Source organism: Balaenoptera acutorostrata, chromosome 5 (assembly GCF_949987535.1).
Source record: "Balaenoptera acutorostrata chromosome 5, mBalAcu1.1, whole genome shotgun sequence".
NCBI classification, from domain to species: domain Eukaryota; kingdom Metazoa; phylum Chordata; class Mammalia; order Artiodactyla; family Balaenopteridae; genus Balaenoptera; species Balaenoptera acutorostrata.
In genome coordinates this window covers 52643596-52664641 of record NC_080068.1, presented here as the reverse complement: position 1 = coordinate 52664641, position 21046 = coordinate 52643596, and the positions used below count along the sequence as shown (strand labels likewise).

The 21046-nt window shown below is 39.6% G+C and overlaps 2 protein-coding genes across 3 annotated transcripts in view; one reads left to right on the top strand and one right to left on the bottom strand.

Moving 5' to 3' along the window:
* RASSF6 (Ras association domain family member 6) overlaps window positions 1-21046 on the bottom strand; it is a 68343-nt gene that overhangs the window by 31993 nt on the left and 15304 nt on the right. For both annotated transcript variants that reach the window (XM_057547031.1, XM_007179845.2), the window contains exon 2: window positions 17046-17144. In XM_057547031.1, the coding sequence (XP_057403014.1) occupies window positions 17046-17110 (65 nt within the window). In that variant the 5' untranslated portion in view covers window positions 17111-17144. The remainder of the gene's footprint in view (window positions 1-17045; window positions 17145-21046) is intronic.
* Window positions 1-21046, top strand: part of LOC103007378 (alpha-fetoprotein-like) — a 100894-nt gene that overhangs the window by 74076 nt on the left and 5772 nt on the right. Inside the window, exon 15 of the transcript XR_009008392.1 lies at window positions 2147-2239. The gene's annotated coding sequence lies outside the window, so the exon portion shown is untranslated. The remainder of the gene's footprint in view (window positions 1-2146; window positions 2240-21046) is intronic.

Below are 21046 nucleotides of genomic sequence, written 5' to 3'. Positions count from 1 at the left end.
TTCTGTAGCAGGAGGCAGCTGTAAAACAGATTTCATTTCACATTCCTTTTTTGTTTTACAACATTTAATCAACCTAAATTAAGCACCTAGTATGTGCCTGACTTTATGCTTTCCACTGGAGATCCAGCAACAGCTCAGGAATGGTTGTTGCTCCTGAACATCTCACCCTCTGTGGCAGGTGGGCTCTGGCAACGGAAATGCTGGTTCCTGTCACACCTCCGTCCTCCCTTTGTGCTACCACAGCTCAAGATGCTGCTCTCACTCACCCTGCTGGTCCAAGCTATCTTCTCTCACCTGCATTATGGCAACAGTCTCCTAAAAGCCTCCCTGTATTTGTTGTCTATTCTCAACAGCAGGAGTTATTTTAAGACAAACCTGATCACCTCTCTCCTTTGCTCAAAGCTCTTCAATATCTTCTCATCATTAGAATAAAAACCAATATCCTTCCAATGACTTCAAAGGCCAGTTGGGATCTGATCCCTGTTACACCTTCCATCTCATTTCTACTTCTCTTTCCTTCACTCACTGAACTCTAGCCGCTGGCCTCCTTGATGTTCCTTGAGTACTCCAGGCACATTCTCACCCCAGGGCCTTTGTACATGATGATCCCTCTGCCCAGAATGACCTCCCCCACGCCATCACACTGTTAGTGCATTCATTTTTTTTTAGCTATTTACTCCAAAGTCACCTGCTCAAGGAGTCCTTCTTGACAACCAAATCTGAAAGTTTGCCTTCCCCCAACATTCATATCCTGCTTTCCTCCTTACCTCTGCCCCTTAGTCACCATCTAACCTTGAATATATTTTATTTATTTATCTTATATTCTGTCTCCTTCACTAGACTGTAGTTCCAAGAGACTAGGCTTGCTTCCATGTTTCGTTCACACTATGTTTCATGTGCCTGGAAGAGAGCATGGCACATAGTAAGAACTCAACAAACACTGGTTGAATGAAGTGATCAGAAGAAGTCTTATTCCTAAAATAAAACCAAATGTATCAACAGGTGGAAAGCTTTTTTATATAAGTTGTTTTATGGGGGAGACATCTCATGATATTAAACTTCCAGATATAGTAATTGATAAAATCCCTTTGATCTTCAATACCTGTCTCCCTCCCATAAGAATACTTGGCTCCATGAGGGCAGGAATTTTGGTCTATTTTATTCATTGCTGTCTTCCCAGTGCTTAGAGCAGAGCTTTGCGCATAGTGGGCTCTTATTCAATAAGCATTTAATGAATACTGAATGACAGAGTTCATGTATATTGATTTTTATGTTTGAGATCAGGTAAACATACTTTCCACTTGACTTTTCTCACTTGTAATTTTTAATGCGCACATTTCCAAGGATCAGGACACTCCACACAAACACCACATAAAAAAATGCTACAGAATTCCTCCATGTTATTATTCCGTTTCCCAACTGGCTTACTTTAGAATTTTAGTGCTGATGAATATTTCTGTTCTAAACATCACTGGGCACACAAGGGGTTTTGTTTCATTGGAGTCATTGCTGTGGGATGGTTCCTTAAAATTAACATACTGGTAAAGAGCATGAAGACTTTGATAGCTCTCATTATTGGGTGCCAGGGCAGCATACGGAAATTTCCAGTTCACTTGGGATGCAACTCCTGATATGCTGAGCTGTGAGAGTTGTTATTAAAGTAAATGAATTTTTACATAACCTTATTCCCTCAGCTTCTGTTTCTGATTAAACTGCATGATAAGGTATGGTACAAGTATCCTTCAAAGTATTTACCTCAGGACCATGTTTGATTAGAAAGATTATTCTCTGGGAACAAGCTACTTGGAAAATGTTTCTGTATCTGAAGAAACCTGACTAGATCTTTCTGCACAGAAATAAGTCTCCAAATGACCCAGGGAGTCAGCAAACTGTGGTCCCAGGCCACCTGCTTTTGCAAATAAAGTTTTATTGGAATACAGCCACACTAATTTGTTTGCCTATTGTCTATAGCTGCTTTCTTTCTATAACTGCAGAGTTGAGTAGTTGTGATACAAACCATATGGCCCACAAAGCCTAAAATATTTATTATCTGACCCTTTACAGAGGTAGTTGGCCAACCTATAAACTCTGTGTGACACAGGGTAACTAAATACTACAGAAATCTTCCATATTTTTCTCACCACAGGCAGGATCTTTCCGACTATCAATGAAACTTTGAAGGATTTTGGCATGTGGAAGAAGAAAAGAGTTCAGTCAAACAGCATTGGGATAAAATTAGGTAAGTTAATGGTGCAATAAAGTGAGAAAATAGAAAAGAAAATCCAGAAGTTAGGTAAACAACTATAGTAATGGTGTATGCATTCCAAATATTAAAACTTCATCACATTTTAATCGTATGGATTTTACCAGAGGAACTTTTGAAGATGATTAGTTTATGCACCTGATGAAGCAATGGGTTAATACAATACGAGGATAAAGTGTAGCCTGCAACATTCTCACTGGACTTGTTGGCATTAAGGGCACAAAGAGCTGAAGAAGTTATTGTCAAGTTGATTATCTCTTATCTGCTGACTGATTCGAATTTTGTCCTCTAACAGAAGACCTGTCCTAATGGTCATCATTCATACATTTGCTGTGTGAGCACAATAAGGAGGTCTCAGCCATACACTGAGGTGGGTGAGAGCTTGAAGGAATAGACGCTGCCTACTGTGCACTTTGGAGGGGAAGGATTAAGCAAGAAGAGTGTGAGGAGCTTACCAGGCAAAGAAAATATTAACAAGGACATTCTAGATATTTCTGTAGTTTTTGTGACAAAAGCTCAACGAGTTGGGACTCTAAGAGTAGAATATGTAAAATGGGGAATGGTGAGTGATGAAGAAGCAGGCAGGAACCTTGTGAACCATTTTAAGAAGCTTAAAATTCACCCTGCAGGCAATGGGCAGTTACCTGAGGTTGCAGGCAAGTGTAAGGTATGATGTGCCTAAGGGCCACTAGGGAGCTTATGGAAGACAGATTGCAGGACAAAACAACACGGAGGCAGCAAGATGAGTGGAACAATTGCAATGGTATTGGGGTAGAGAGCCAAGGCTATGTTCTGTGGAAAGGTGATCAAATGTCCCTCATGTACAGAAGAATCTAAAGTCTAGAAGAGACCTAAAATAAGTATAGGGATTATTTGGTTTAGGAGATCCAAAGGCCACCATTAAAGTGTTATCTAGGCAGTCCCTAGTCAGGAAAGGGAAGACTGATTTAATATACATCGTGACTTGTCAGTGGTAGTTATAATGTATTTTTTAGGATTTAACTTAAATGTTAGCTATGGACCTCCCTATCTCATAAAAAAGGAAAAAAATCATCTGTGTACTTTTCCCTCTCAGCCCCAAAGAGTCCCCCACCCAGCCTAGACCAGACTGCTTAGCAGCTGTTCAACTGCCCTAACAAAGCTATAAAGTGGGTGATAAGAAATGAATTCCATATCCAGTCTTCTCAGTTTACAAATTTGTCTAGAAGCCACAGGGACACCCAAGAAGTTGGCATGGTACAAACAGCCTGTACATCAATACTTTATGTGTGATACATAAATTGATTTTCTAAGAAGAGCTTGGTTTTCTCGAACATGAAATACTGTATCATAATATATCGTAAGGATTTTAAAAAAACATTATCACATAATATATAACATGAATAGTGTTTTTATAAAACTAAGGAATAGCAAACTTCTATGTAAACTGGACTTCTAACTAAATGAACACATAGAATCATAAGCTTCCCTGGGACAGAAGCTGGCACTGTGCACTGACAGTACAGAGAGGGGACCCTGATAGATGCAGATGGACACACAGAATTAGTCATTACAGCTCCTGGGTGACTGCTAACCAGGGAAGGACTTAACATGGGGGGCGACAGGTATAGGGGAATGATGCCAGGGCTCCTGCTCCTTTAAGGTTCCCTGTTCCTGTTAAGGCTCCCAGCTCAGTTTTAATGAGTAAAAATGGATCCAGAGTTGACTGTAAAATGCTTAGGTGTACTTTGCACTTTGTGGTCTGAATTCCATCTGCTCAGCAGATGGGAATTACCCACATTCTGACGTTCGTCATGAATAATGGGCTGAGCAAGAGAGGAGTTCCTCAATCTTATCACGCTATTTGGCCGGAAGAAACACTTGGTATTTAATTTTATAAACTGTAATATGCATTGACATATTGGACAGCATGAAGAGTGGAAATGAGTTATGCCCTGCATCCATAGATAGAATGAATGTCAAATTTTAGTTGTAGTAAGAGTTCTCCCTCATTTTAGTAATGACTTACAGCATAGTTCAGTGGCTATCTGATCCTTTTCCTGGAAACCAAAAAACCCCATCTCATTCTTTACTAAGTGATTCTTACAATTTGGACAAAGGCAAACCAGAAATACTGTTGTATGTTGTAGCCCAACACAAGCTTCAGAGATTGCCACATGACACAAAATAAACTTCAGTGGAAAATACAACCCAATGTAGGCACCAAAGGCAAATTTGGCTATGGCTGTGCTTCCTGAGTTTGTGTTATTTCTGCCTCTTGGAGACTTTCTGAAAAATGTTCAGTCTCCCAGCCAGGCAGGCACCAAACCACATAGTGACAGCAGCACTAGAGACAGCATTCTGCTGTGTGTATTGCCATGTTTAAGAGCAGGAACCTAAAACATTCGAAAGAGTCTTTTCCGCGAGACGAGGAATTGAGGTAGAATAAAAATGCTAGCTTGCTCTCTTACACAGTCACCCCTCCCAATTTTGTTCATAATGTTACATTTTAGCAATGAGATTAACTATTTAATGTCAGGTTCAAAAAACTGAATTTAAAACTTAGAATTATTTTTACAAAAAACATATTAACACGTAAAGATAGCAAATTGATCATTTCCTGGGAATTAAGGTTGTGATTTTTTATTTTATGTGTTGTAGTTCTGTATACTTTTCAAACTCTATATAGTAAGTGCATAATACAGTCATAATGTTTTCATAATTTTGCTTCCATAAACATGTAATATGAACTCCTGTATGTTTTTGGAAAGGGGAACCAGGAAATATGGGGACAAAAGAACGAGTAAAGCCTTATCGTTAAGCTCTTTGCCAAGACAAACCATCATTCCATATTACTGACGTCTGCAAGCAGTAGCAGAATTCTCTTAACCCACATTATCCTTCATTACTGTCAACTTGAATCCTGGAATTAAAATTGCAAACTCCTGCCACCCCTCTTCCATAAGTGGCTACAGCTCCAGTTCTTTTTGTCTTTGGCCTCATCTCCTGGCTCAAATGATGAGGAAAGAAGACTGCTTTTCAACCTTTGCTTAGAGACTTTCTTCAGCTAGCAAAGTAGGTTATTCATTTCCATTGCAAATGAAGGGATTGGGTTCCACAGTTTGAATACTGAGAAGCTGGGAAGGGAAGGGCTATCTCGATTGAAGCAAAAATGCAAAACCTGAATGATCAGGGAGCCCTGAATTTGTTTAACTCTCCCGACTTCCTTCAAAGGGCCGCCCTTTTTGAAAAGGAAGGGGTTTGAACATCTTTAGCAACTCTGCTCAAGTATCATTAATTATTGCTGGTGGTTGGGATGATGGTGCCTGTGATTTGTTTGTCTTTTTCTTCCAAGCAGTTCTATTCTAGACCCTAAGTCTCTGTCAGTGCTGACAATTGATAATGAAAAGGACCTGGGAGTTTCCTGAAATCCATTAGTAATCTAATCAGTAAGGTAATATAACTAGACTTGTCTCACCTCCACCGCATAACCACCCTCTGGCTGCTTTTGGCCATTTTGTGACTTTTGTATTTTCTGAGGTATACATCTTTTTAAGATTACCCCTGTAAACAATGGCCCTGGAGCCATTAACGAATAGATCTATCAACCTCTCTCAGGTCCTTAACACCTAGAACTCAGATAAGAGCAAAAGGATGAAAGATTAAGGTATAATTTCACAATATTAAAAAGAAATTTGAAGTGACTGATGGCTAGTCGGTTGATAGAAAACAAAAACCCCTAAAATGTTTTCTTGATTATGAAAACTCCACTGTTTAAGAGGGGAGCTGTAGCTACTCAGAACAATGTCACTAGATGTTGGTAAGACATGGAAGAGGGGATAAAAAGGGAGAGGCAAAGAAGGATCGTATCATTTATTAAAATGCTCGTGCTTCTGAAGAAGACAGGAATGTGCCTTAGAGCTGATACCTGATTTTGAAGAGAATTCCTTTATAAGGGTAACTATCAGATTTTATATTTTAACACACCAGCTTGTTTTCTAACAACCTCAGATAAAGGAAGACACTTATCTACTCTCTTTCCCTCTATGGTTTGGCTTCTGAAGATTTTTATGAAAAATTCACAGCCTATTATTCCAGTTGGCGGCTGCAATGCCCAGCTTCCGCATCAGACCTTGGTTTCTGTTATCACACGCCGCTGACTTCCTAAGGGCAGCCCAAGCAGTTTGTGGACGGGGAAGAAAGAATGAGGGAAGTCTATGCTCTACAATCTCCTTTTCTGGCCTGAAACACAGAGAAGTATGGTCTCTGGCTCACAGCCCTGACACTATTTGCAAATCGGTACTGATCTTTATATTCTATTCTAATCCAATGTAGGGACTTGAAACTACCTCCACTTCGATGGAAACTACCTCCACTTAGATGGAAATGCTTCGATGTTTCTTGTTGTAGCTGATGGTTTTGGAGAGAACAAAGAAATATTTAGTGCCCAAGAAAAAGCTGTTTGAAAACTACAGAAAAATTATGTGTCCTGAATGTGTGGACAATATGAAACACAGTGGTAGATGTTAGATAAATGGTCCTAAAACCGGACCTGAAGGGCTTGTTGAAACAGATCATGAGTGGCACCTCCAAACTTTCTTATTGAGTTATGTCTGGTGTGGGTCCTGAGAATTTGCATTTTGAACGTGTTCCCAGGTGATTCTGATGCTGCTATTCCAGAGACCACACTTTTGAGATCCATTCTTCCAGATCTCAGGATGCTGAGAATCACGGTGATATTATTCTTTTAGGGGAAGGGAAGTCTATCAACTGGCAGGTTGCAGGTTGAAATAGGTGGACATTCCAACTGAAACTAAAATAGTTACATATAACCAGCCTACTAACATTTCTGCCCTTTCCTCCTCTGTTACTGAAGTAAGAGGCCAGGGAACACTGTCCTTGCAGACATTCTTTGGGAGGAAGTTTGTTCTAGTTTCCTATTGTTGCCGTAACAAATTACTACAAACCTAGTGGCTTTAAACAACACAAACATATTATCTTACAGTTCTACAGGTCAAATGCAGGTCTCACTGGCTATAACCAAGGTGTCAGCAAGGCTGTACTTCTTCTGAAGGCTCTAGGGGAGAATACATTTCCTTGCTTTCTCCACTTTCCACAGCCTACCCACATTCCTTGGCTTCCAGCTCCCTTTTCCATCTTCAAAGCCAGCAGTGGCTATACAATCCTTCCCACTCCATCACTCTGACATGGAATCTTCTCACATAGTTCTCCTACCCTCCCACATTTAAGGACTCTTATGATAACATTGGGCCCATCTGGATAATCTCCCAAATTTAAGGCTAACGGATTAGCATCCTTAATTCCATCTGCAACCTTAATTCCCTTTTGCGACGTAATGTAAAATATTCACAGGTTCAGGGGATTAGGAAGTAGACATCTTTAGGAGGTCATTATTCTATCACGGGATTCAGGGGTGACTCCTATCCAAATATTGTCTGAATACGTGGGAGGCATCTTGTTAGAAATCAGAATCTGTATTTTAACCGAGATCCCCAGGAAATTTGCATGTATGTTAAAATGGAGAGAAGCCCTGATATAATCACCTTGCCACTAGGTACGAAACAGTATTTAAGGGTAACATATGTCAAGCCAAAATACTAAAGTCCTGATTTAGTTCCTTGATGCTGATACTCCCATACTCACTCATCATCAGCAAAAGTTTACTGAGGAAAAAAAAAAAAAAAAAAGTTTATTGAGGGATTACTATGTAACAGACAATGTAATAGATGCTGGGGAAACTGCAGTATTTAAAACCAATGGGGCCCCTGCAGTGATGGGAGTTGCTTTCTGGAGGAGGAAGATAGAAAAAAAAAAAAAAAAACCCAAAAGAGCAAATAAAGAAATATGTTGATTTTACATAGGGGTAAGTGCCATAAGAACAATAAAACATCGTCCTGTGATGCAGCAGATGAAAGAGGGCATTTTAGAAAAGGTGATCAGCAGGCCTGAAATATTAAACTGACACCTGAGTAATGGGAAGGAGCTAGCCCTGTGAAGAGTCAAAGAAAGTGTCCTGAGCAAGAGATGCCAGTGCCACATCTTGTGTGCAGGACTGAGGTTGACATGTTTAAAGGAGAAAAACAAGGGAAGAATGGCTCAAGATGAGGTTCTAAAGGTTCTCCAGGCCAGATCGCATTGGGCCTTAGAGACTCCTTATGGTAAGGAGTCTGCAATAGGAAGCTTTGAAGGGTTCAAGCAGGACACCGCGACTACATTGTAAAGAGACGTTCTGGCTGCTGGGGGAGGATGGATTCCGGGGACAGGGAATGGAAGCTGGCAGCTCGATTAGGAGGCAGTTATAGTTGTCCAGGCAAGAGACAGTGGTGGCTTGGACTAGATGTTGAGAAGTGGTTGGATATTGGAGGTGGAGTTGATGGGACTTGCTGTGGGGCTGGGTGTAGAAATGAGGAAATGAAACAATTACATTGGTTTCTAGCTTCCATTAGGATCTTGCTTCTCATTTTTCCATGATTTAAACTTTTAGGTCTTTCTAATACATGCCCTATAGATTGTTTTTTAAAGCCAGTTAAAAAGTAAACACAGATGTGTCACACAACACGCGTCATGATTGGAGCAGATGCAGGCTGACCGTAAAAGAACACGCTTTGCGTGTGAACGGCTGGGAAATTTTGTGCTTGTTGAGGATGAGTACCTTGACTTCATAGTCTGATGCCCCTTGTTCCCTTGAGATGGGGAAACTATTCTGTTAAGCCTTTTGGACTGATACGCCTTTCAGCCACTTGGACCATCGGGATTGTTACTATAGAGTGTCTGAAACACAACAGGGGGTCAGTGATCCCCGGGGCCATCTACGTGAGCATGAACTAGAGACAGGGCTTTCCTTACAGGGCTTTTACGGTGCTCTTCTGTAATGCCGCCGTGACTTTGACCACTGATTCTCTTTACACCGGAAAAAATACATTAAGCGGCCTCCTTGTTTCTATTCTGTTTCATCCTCCATCTACTCTTCACACTCTATCCAGAGTACGTAGAACATACAGAAGCATATCATCTGCTTTGGTTAACATCCTTAAATGTCTCTCTACTGCTCTTGGTATAAAAACCCCAAATCCTTATCACAGCAGGTAAAGTCCTGCTTGGTCTCTCTTCCTCTTTAGCCTCTTTTACAGAGATGCTTTTTCCTGTGTCCTGCACCTCAACCACTCTGGGAACTTTCACTGGCTGGAACTCTGTGCTCCCTCTGGCCGTGAAGATGTCAGGCTGGCTTCCCGTGTCAGCAGTGCTCTCTTGCTGACTCTCTTAAACTTGTTAGCTTGCTTCACCTTCAGATCTCTGCACTTCCCTGCTTAGGCTAGATCCTTATTTTCTCGTAGAACTTGGTTCTTTTCCTTCTGAACGCTGACCTCATTTTGTTATCAGGCTTTTAGAGCTGTGGTCCTCACTGTGATTTCCAGAGCAGTAGCATTTGTACCACCTGGGAACTTATACGTGCAAATGCTCACTCTACCCCAGACCTGCTGAGTCAGAAACTCTGGGAATGGGGCCCAGCAATCTTTATTTTACCAAGCCCTCCAGAGATTCTGATGAAGGCTCAAGTTGGAGATTTGTGGCTTCAGACTACAACCTCCATGAGAGTAGGGCTCTTGTCTGTTTTTGCTCAAAATTGCTACGCCAGCTTCTAGTCAGCGTCTGGCTAATGGTGTGCTCTCAGCAATTGTTTGTTTAGGGAATTAAATATAGAAAACTGAATGTTGAGCAATATTTAGTGGGGAAAGATCCTTTACCAGCATAGCTAACATGACCAGAAATTCAAGTAAACTCTGTGTCATCTATTTCTAGAGTCTTTGAATTTTGACCTCATCAGACTTTCTACTGAAACATTTTCAGTGTGTATTGGGCAGACAGATGATCTTGTTGTTTTTTAATGGACTAAAGTGATAAAATAGGTAAATGTGGAGTAGATAAATTTTATTGTGAATAACAGTCATATTGGTATGCTCAATGACTGTTAACAACATATACTCATTGAAAAATATCTGATAATAAAGCTTAACGACCCTTTTCACTAGTCTGGGGGTGATATTATTGACCTTTATGTAAAATTGTGATATCCAATTTCTCACAATAAAAATGAATTTTTACTAGGTCACCAGACATGAATAATGGGAATGTTTACATAAATTTAAAAGAAAAACTCCCACATAGAAAAAGATTCCTCATGGTCCTACACATGTCTCAAACTTTTTGCCCTGGCTTACTTTAAAATCCTGACTCCTATCAAAATCTGTCAGGGAGGACTCCCTTATCCTTTATTAAAGACAAAAGTCCAACGGTCTTCAGAAGAGTGGAGTCCTGTCTTTATACACCTACCTGCAGGGCAGGCTGGGGCTTGCAGTGTTTGCGCCAGTTCCTTTGATCCAGAGAAGACCCAGGCCATGGGACCTGGGCAAACATTGCCCTCTGGTTCTGCCCGCCAGGTAGGACACAGCCTCTGGAACACCGGCTCTTTGTGCTGAATTTGTGCTCAGAGGTGCAGGTGGCTGCTTTCTTTGTTTCAGCAAAGGGTACCAGCCAACATGCTTGGCAACAGGAACTGTTTGGAGTGATGCACTTTCTGCTCAAATTTATTACATCTTGCTAATTAAAGTTAGTTAGTAAGGACAGGAATGCACATGTGCCTTGTGGCCACTGTTGGAAGAGCTGCAGCCTGCAAGGGTTTGTATTAGGTTCCTAAGTAGGAGAATAAAAAAATCTAACAAGTTCCGAGAGTGAAATCTGATCTACATTCTAAAACTGGATTTGAACTCTTTTTTCAAATTCAGGATTGGCATTTGCTCACCCCTAAAATGCCCTGATTTTAGCCTAAGACCTGAAGTGAAAGCACTTTGAAAGCAACCATAGGGAACCACTTTTTTTCTTTTTTTTTTTAATACTCAGCTCACTTAGAATATTTACCACGTGAAGCAACGGAGCAGTGACAACCCCAGGCAAGGAAACAGCAACTGGAATTTTAATCATTTGAGCATGGAGTTAACTTATGCCAACACCCTTCACTCAGGGAAGTTTCTAAACTCAGAAAATTCTTATCCAGGATTAAGACATAAATGTTATATTACTTACTGTGCTATTAAATCAATACCTCTTATTTCATGGATCATATATTTGCTGAAAGCAAAATTTTCATTAAGGAGAGTCTATTTTCCTATTAATTTTCAGCATTTTCATGTATTTCTGTGCATGAAAATAAATATCCCTTAATAAGTTGGTGATTTCTGTCTTGCCAGAACAATGTCTGTCACAGAATGGGAGCTGAATAACTACTTAAGTGAATAAGTGAAGAATGGAGGGGTTTATGACAAGCTGGATATCATAGGTCGTCAATGGTATCATTATAATTTTTGGTGACTATTTTGTAAAGATTTCCCTGAGTTCCAGAAATTTTGTTTATTTCAGGTGGGCAGAAGTTCTCAAACTTTAAGCATTTCCTCCTCTGAGCAGTAGTTTCTAGGCTCTAGTAATACATCAGAATCACCTGATTAGCTCTGAGGCGGAGCGCAGCATCTGCATTGTTAATAAGCATCTTGATCGGAAGGCAGGTGGCCCCTGGACCATATTTTGAGGAATGCTATCTTCAAGTCCAGTGTTTGCGTAAATGCTATATTATTTTTACTTTACCACCTGGAATGCCAATAATACATGGATACTAGGGTCTGAAAGGGTCTCTGTGGTATAGAAGATAAACTGCAAGTGCCCAATTCAGTCAATTCAAAATATGACACAAAATAAGGGTCACTAGAAATGCAGACACTTTGGAAATATCCTCCCCCAGAATATGTGGTTTCATTTTAACATATTTCATTGTAGGCCAGTTATAAAATAGGAATGCATATAGGTTCTCAAATTTTGTTAGTTTTCTTTCTCTTCTTATAGTCTAAATGATTAGAATGTATGTATAAAAATATTTTCAGCAATTAAAAAGTTACAGAATGCTGGCTTCAAGGCTATTTTGTGGGAAAGTGATTGATACAGACTGGCTGAGGGCTATGGCTGTGCTGTTCAAAACTAATTATTCATGTACTGCTTTTATGAGTTTGGCTAACTCCAAGTATAATCTGTTATCACTTAATATTTTTCTAGTTGATGTTTCTCTTTTTATATATTTATTCAACAATTATGTATTACTTATTGCATTCATATTTGCAGAATTATATATGAAACACTACCCTCTCCCCTTAAATTTTCAGTCTTATTTGGGGAATAAAATAAATAAATATAATACATTAGAAAGTGAGAGTGTTCTGATAGCATGTGGTTCTGGATGGGTATTTTCATTAGTTACAGGACCCATGGTTGTGAGTGACAGAAACCCAACCAAGTTACTTAGTAACTTGGTTACTAAGTAAGCTTTTATCTGTCCTGAGCAATAATGTTTGTGAAATCAAAGATTTCATGTGCTACTTATATTTTTCTAATGCTTTCCAAGAGTGTTCAAATAAAAACCAATTATTCATGTTTAACCTAAACTCATCTCATGTATCAAGGCCATACAGGTACCTCACCTTGGGAAAGAGGATGCAAAAGATACTTAGGTCTTACCTTCAAGGGGCTTACATTCTACCTTGGGAAACCAAGCATCTGTTATGAGGCAGTAAAGACAAGGCAAGAAGCCTTAAGCTGTTGGTGGGAGAGACAGATCATCAAACTATTTTAGAAAGCTAATTTGTAACAATAACATTAGACTTACTTGTATACTTTGATTCAGTAATTACACTTCTGTGAACTAGTCCTTGTGTATTCAAAATATTGGAGCCATCTTGAAGGTAAAAATTAAAGGAATTATATTATGACATTTCTATATTGTTGAGTGATATAGTATCATTAAAATCATCTTTAGGAAGATTATTTTAATAGTATGGGGAAATATTTGTAATAGAATGCCAGGTGTGTAAAACAAGATATAGAATGATCTCAACTATATAAAATAAAATCCTTAGAATATGGAGAATATGACAAAATTAAACAGTATATTTTCTGAGTACTAAGATTATGGATAATTTTATTCTTTCAATCTATATGTTTCTATATTTTCTCAGCTTTTATAATATAAATATATAAAATACAATAATTTATAAAATAAACATACTTTCATCATTAGGAAGTAAACATTTTAAAAGAACAAATACACAAGTAATTAACAGGCTAATTAAAATCTTACTGCAGTTCAGGGAGGATTTCATGGGAAAAGTGAGGAACTGAGACTGGGAAACTATAAAATATTACAAAGGAAACAAAAGTTGACCTGGTAACCACCAGTGTATGGAATAGGTGTTTATCTCAGTGAAAATTCTTGATTTTCATACTGTGATTACACAGATGAATAAAAGGAATGTGGTGTCCAGGATGAGAAGTTACCATCAGCTGCTCATGGCTACAAATGAGATCGACATGAATCAATTAAGAACAGAACAAAGAGCTTCATGAAGGCGGAAGAAAGCTGTTCTAGAGAAACAGAGGATTCAAGGACTGAGAATAAAGAGAAACACATGTGAACACATAGCAGGATTGGGAAGAACAGGACCACCCCTTGGAGCAGACATGAGTTAGGGAGGGCACTGGGACTTCTCTATGACATTTGTCTTGAGGTTTTATAGGGGAAGAGAGGTCATGGAGATGCCAGTGAGTGCAGAAGGGGACTGTGAATTGCTATTTGGATTATGTGGTGCCTGTTTAGGGTGTCTTTTAATCCGATCATAAGGGTAAATCTAAAGGTTTTGGTGAGAAAGGACCTTGCTTCCTCAGGAATCCAAGAGGCAAAGAGCAGCTGTGTAGCTGAAGTAGATGAAAAGGAAAACGATTGCAACCTCAGACTGAGAGGTGGCCCCAGGAGTAGTTTAGCAATGCACTGAGGGTGGGGCTGGTGGGAGATGAGAATCAGGATTCCATGGGCTGACCTGAGTCAAGCAGAGTTGAATAACAGGAAAATACGTACAAGGGTTCGTACATTCTTCTCTTATGCTGTGTACTGTTTCTTCTCGAAACGTCCCTCCCAGTGTGGTAAATTTGTTTTCCTGGCTGGTTAAACTTACACTGCACAGAAGGCATTTACGCAAAAAGGAACACTGGTGTAGACCCAGGGCTACTGTCTTTGGAGACACCTTTGTTCAATGTTTCTGTAATTTTCTCTGGGGGGAGGCACTGTGGTAGGGGGACCTTCTTGGGGCTGTGCTGGGCTCTTACCCTGTTCTGCCCTTTCTGTCACTCTCTCGTGAGCCTCTTCCCTTTTCTTCACAGCCTCTCCCATCTTCTCCATCATCCCTCTATCTTGAATCTCATTTGCCTCCTGCTTCTCCTGCAGATCACTCACAGGCTTTTTTTCATCATTTTCTCTTCCCAAACCATCACCTTTCAGGTCCTCTCAACAATGTCCATCCTGTTACCATGTCCATCTCTTACTTCTCTCTAGGATCTTTCTGTCTCTCTTCCCTTTGGTTTCATATGGATGTTACTTTCTCTGACTTTCATTATCAGTCATCTGCACTTATTTTAAAAATTAATTTCTGCCTTTCATTTCAATTTCCCATTTTCTCAACTTCCTTCTTCTCCTTGTATCTCCAGCAGTATTTTAGCTACCTTGACATCCCAAAGTGGTGTTTTCTGTACTCACCCACTCTATCACTGCTCCTCCTCTCTGTTCAGTGCCCACATTCCTTCTGTCCACTTTCCATCCAATGCACTACTGCCTCGCCTTGTTGTTTCCTACTTTTCCTTTCACTCTTTTCTAACCCTGGACCTTGAATCTTCTCTATCGCACTTATTCCCTTGGTGATATTAGTCAGTCTCAAATGTAACTTGTCCAGGACTGAACTCCCGATCTCCTACCCCAAACCTTCTCCTCCTGTGGTCTTTATAATGTCAGAAAGTATTAACTCCATCCTTCCTGACCCAAATCCTTGGAATCATCCTTAATTATTCTCTTTCTCTCATACTCACATCCTTCAGGAAATCCTATTGTTCCTTCCTTCAAAGTATACCCAGAATCTGACCATTTTTCCCCACCTCCACCGCTGCCTCCTTGGTCCAAGCCGCCATCATCTCTACTCTGGACTATCAGCTCCTCGATAGTTTCTCTGCTTCTATCCTTGTCTCCTCTTCAGTCTGTTCTTAAAGCAGCAGCCAGACAGATTCAGTAACTCGTGTACTCAATAATCTTCAATGATTTCTCGTCTTGTAAGTGGGAAAGACAAAGTCTCAGTGGCCTATGAGGCCTTACATATTCTGGTCCCATTCTGTCTCTGACCTCACCTTCACCTACTGTCCTCCCTATGTCACTTTCCCATACCAGCTTCCTGTACCCTTACAGGCGTGTGCCTGCCTCGCGGCTGTGAACTTGGTGTCTCCTTTCCTGGAAGGGGACCTGGAAGGCTCCCAGCCAGATACCCACACAGCTCACTTGCTTCCCTCCTTCAGGCTTTTCCCTACTGCTACCTCCTTCCTGAGGCCTTCCTTGGCCATCTTATAAGAAATCATAACTCACTGCTCTCTACCCGCAGCAATCATTACTCCCCTTCCAGCTTTATTTTTATTCTTCATATCTTTCAGCACCTAATGGTGCATCTTGTTTTACATTTGTCCTACATTTTGACTGTATCCCTCTTTTAGGAGGCAACCCCATGAGGGTAAGGGTTTTGTTTCATTCATTACTGAACGCTCAGGGTCCACAGGAGTATAAACTGCTTTTAGGAAGCAGTTTATAAGTATTTGAGGAATGAATGAGTAACTCCTCTATCTTTTACTTCCTGCCTTCTTCCCACCTCTTAGATTTCATGCTTATCCTCCAGCTGTGGATTTAATTCCATTTTTGACCATATTTGTTCCTTTTGCTTTCCTATTGTGCAATCCTGCGTCATTTATACTACTTTCCTCTGTCATTTATTTGGCTTTGTTTCTCTTCCCTGTAAGACATGGATCACATTCCAGGGCGACTTGTTTTTTTTTCTTACCTTTGTGTCTTTCCCCTCTTCAGCTTCTGCTCTAGCTCAGCCAGGTTCATCTCTTATCTGTACTCTTACAGTTTTCAAATCCCTGCTCTATTATTCCTAAACCAGCATAAGATGCTATCTGCTGTGTATAAGAAAATAGCCATAGCTGTTGTCCATCTATTGCATAATCTAACATCAAGAGGGAAACAGTAAAAATGAAGTATGTCCTGAGGAGCAAGGGGGGGAAGGAGAGGCCAGGATAGCCTGGTTTAGGCCCATAGGCTAATTCTTTGGATATATTATTTATGAGGAGCCTCGGATCCTTTACTTAATGCTGCTCCTGAGAACTGTGACAACTATTAAAATAGAAATTTGGCTCTTGGTGAAATTAGACCACTATTTATGAAATATGAGTGATTGTTCCATGATAGGCTATGGCTTTTCAGTCTTTAGGAACATATTTATTCAATTTCTAATTCAGTGTCTCAACTGATGATTCATATCACTGATCTTGTGGATCATACAGCTTGCTTTTTTTTATTGATACACATTTAGACTTTATTATAATACCTATGGAAGACCCAAATTTAGGCACTCTTTATATCATATTTTCTGAAATATTTTACAAAGCCCTCATGATTTTTATAACATTTAATTCACTGGGTTCTCTTTGTAGCAAATGAGAAAAATTAGAAAATGTAATGATGCCATTTTCCAAGTTTTTCCAATACAGTTAAAGCTTTCAAAATGAAGCTTAGAATGACAAAATGCATAATACACATAAGGTGTAATCCACAAATGACTGATAACTAGAATAACATATAATACAGGTGTGCAGTTACCTGGTAATGAATGTCCTCTCATTGATGAAGATCCAAGAAGAGGACTGGTGAGCCATCATAGTCATTTTCTCCCCCTTTTTGAGATCATCTGAGGCTACCCTAAAACATTAGAATAATATTAATGATATGTTCCTGTGATGCATTCATAAATTAGTTTCTGCCTTAAACTGAAATTATTTGTTGTGTCCCTATTGTGTAAAAGTATTTTGGGGAGAGATTTTAAGTAGTGTTTTTTGTATGGGCATGAGGGTTGGGTTGGGGGGGCCGGGAGGAAAGAGAGTTTTCTTTTTACCATGTGCCTGCTCTGGATCTTACACTCTGAATGTGGGCCATTTGATGGATGTTATCTCATTTACTCCTCAGACCATGCCAGCAAAGTAGGGGTGTTATTTCCATTTCACTTAGTAAGCAGTGGAACAAATAATTTGAAGCATGGTCTGAATGTCTTTAGGGTTTCCTCTTTTTTTTCTTTCCAGAATTGTTTTTGCAGCTTGAAAAGGGTTTGAGTTTCTATAAATTTGTCTGTTCTAAGATTCTTTTAAAAGATTTTTTTCCTATGTCAAAGGGAATTAATTTTGAGGATAAGTTCAGAGTTCTAACTACAACTCATTTTGAGTGGGTTTCTAAATGGCATCCTCTAAACCTGCTTTTCATGGTTATTCACAGGATAATTTGTTTTGGGAACAAGTAATAATGTGTTGTTTTTTCCCCGTCCCCTTCCACCCCCTCCCCCGCCTCCATATAGCTTTAAGATGTTTAGGTGTTTTACTCCATTCTTATTACTCAATACATGCTTTTGAGAAAAATCTATTTTATTCTCTTTTGATATGTTTCCCATTTTAAACTGAAAATTATATTCTGCATATAATTTATGGAAAATAGTAGTAAAGGAAGAGGAACATATAATTTAATTTTGACCATCTAAAGAAAGATGATAAAGAGGGCATATGAAGAAGTACTAGATGAGCCAGAAATACGTAGCTTGACATACGGTTTTCCCCTTGGTAATCATTCAAGAGACTGACAGCTGTGTGATAGAGAAGGGGAGAGAGAAAGGCAGACAGGGGTGGAGCAAGATTTCTAACAAAGGACAAAACAAACTGCAATGTTGGCCTATGATAAATGCTACTGATTTGTAAATTTATAAGTGAAATCCTGGACCAGAGATGTGCTGATAATCACTTCCCAGTTCACGGCTGTACTAGCCATGCTCCCAGTGATGCAGGGATCCAGTATGTCTGAATCTGGCATAACTCCCTTTATGAGGAGTCCTATTTCTGAATTTTTACTATCTGATTTGGAATACACGCTAAGAATTTTCTTCATTTTTCAATTTATCCACAGTTCCGATACTACCAGGTTTTAGTGATTTAAAATTTATCCTCCTGCTCCATCTCTCTATAAATGCATAGATGGGCTTAGGGTGTTGGAAGTTGCTGTTTCCTGGTGCAGAGCTCACGCTTTATTGAGAAGTGTAAAAAGGAAAAAAAAGAAGGCCCATGAGGAATTCCGTCTAGTTGAAATAATGTTTCTGAAGCCTTCTTGATTTTATATCTTATAGTAAAATTTCTAGATACTTTTGAGAAAAAATTACCTGTCTCCCTGTTATATTTGTAAATAAAATTGACAAATTTTATTTGTAAAATAAAATTGACTTGTGAAAAAAATTCATTTAGTTTTAAACTTCTGTTTATATAGCAGCTCAGTGTTATTTTCTTTAAAAAGATATTAAATTCCCAAAGGCTTATGTGATCCAAAAAGAGGCATGTTGCAATCATTGAAATTTTGGGGGGGCAACATGATAATACAAGCTAGCTAAAGTAGAGAAGAAATCCTAGGGCAATGTTTGGCGGTGTGCAGAAAAAAGGAAGATGTACTGTGTAAACTGAAAAACTAGAGAAACTGTGGTCCAAGGCAAGGAAGGATCAGGAAGTTTGGTAAGTCTGTTTCTGGAGTATTTCTAGAAGAAATTCTCTCCTGTATGATTCTGTGCAAGGGAACATATTCCTTCTATTCCAGCAATTGAATTCAAACTGACTGAACCCTGTCCCATCTCACAAACACAGCTTGACGTTACCAGGCAGCCAAAATCAAGCTCTGACTTGCAGGGTTGATTAAGTGTGAAGTAACATCTTTCCAGTCTCCTTCAGGCTCTGGAAACTGTGGTCAGACATGAGTAATAACCTCCTTTATGTCTTCATATAAATGGCATTAGGGTGTGACCAGAGATTTTATATAATATTTTCTAGTCATTCCATTTTGCAGAAATAGAATATTTAATTATCATTGCTTCAAGCCTATAGAATCATAGGGGCTATAGCCAGGATAAAAAGGTAGGCTAGAGAGAAAAGTTCTGTTTTTTTTCTTCTAACATCTTTATTGGAGTATAATTGCCTTACAATGGTGTGTTAGTTTCTGCTTTATAACAAAGTGAATCAGTTATACGTATACATATGTTCCCATATGTCTTCCCTCTGGCATCTCCCTCCCTCCCACCCTCCCTATCCCACCCCTCTAGGTGGTCACAAAGCACAGAGCTGATCTTGCTGTGCTATGCGGTTGCTTCCCACTAGCTATCTATTTTACATTTGGTAGTGTATATATGTCCATGCCACTCTCTCACTTTGTCCCAGCTTACCCTTCCCCTCAAGTCCATTCTCTATGTCTGCATCTTTATTCCTGTCCTGCCTCTAGGTTCTTCATGACCTTTTTTTTTTTTCCTTAGATTCCATATATATGTGTTAGCATACGGTATTTGTTTTTCTCTTTCTGACTTACTTCACTCTGTATGACAGACTCTAGGTCCATCCACCTCACTACAAATAACTCAATTTTTTTATTTTAAAAAAGAAGGGGAGGAATTTCCTCCTTTTCCTTCTGAAGCAGGTCATTTTGATTTTGGTTGGGATAAGCTGTGTGAAAGACATTCTATGTTTTCTTTCTCCAGGAGAATACCAGCAAAAAAAAAAAAAGAAAGAAAGAAAGAAAGGGAGAAAGAAAGAAAAAAGATAAAGAAAAGCTATCCTCACAAAATCCTGATGCATAGTTTTTCCTTACAGTGAGCTATGAGCACATCTCAACAGGCACAATGTAATATTCAACCTGTAATAGTCAAGCTGTAATAGTCTAGCTGAATGCTTGACTAGTTTCCCTTTATGCTTTTACCATTTTGATCATCACATCATCTTGTTCACAAACCTTCTTGGGATCTCTCGTTCTTAGCAAATATAGCTCAAGTCTCTTAACCTGACCTTCAGGCTTTCTGCAGTTTCACCCAAACCTACATTTCCAAACTCAAAATTGAAGCTTTCTTTAATACCAGGGCTTCTAGTCTAGTGGAATCATGTGTCATCAAGTCTCTTCTCACTATTTCCCTTTCCCTCATCATTGCGGGTTCTAGTATCTGCTCAAGTGGGATCGTCTCTATCTCCCCATGACCTGTTCTACACTGCTGTGATGCCGCTCTCTGCTGTCCATTGGTATTGTCATGATTGATTTACACCTTATCTAATTTTCTACTCATATCCTCTTGCTCAAAGAGTGGTGCCCCTCTAGTTGGGAATGTCATCCTCTTTGATAGCACATCATTGGAAGGGGGTTTGTGGAGGACTCATGACAGAAGAGACAGAAGCTTAGCCAACCAGGCAAATTAACTGTATAGGTCAGAAGCTACAAGGGCATTTTAGGCTCCCTTGGGACAGAGACACAGCAAGCTCCAAGAGCCCAACAAATCCCAATTACTCAGTCACAAGATTTGGTCTGGGCTGTTTGGTTATATAGCCTTTGTTCTTGCTTCTAAAACCTGAGTTTTTCCCCTAGACTTTGTCATTCGAATCATCCTCAAAAAGAGTTACTGATGCTCCCTAGTGAGGTCCACCCCCCCACCACCCCCAGGTGGTCACCTTGCTACCCAAACATAATCTTCTCCCTCCTGGATCCAAATTATTTACCATTATTTACCATCTATTCTTTACTTCTATACTTTTATTTCTCCTGTACCT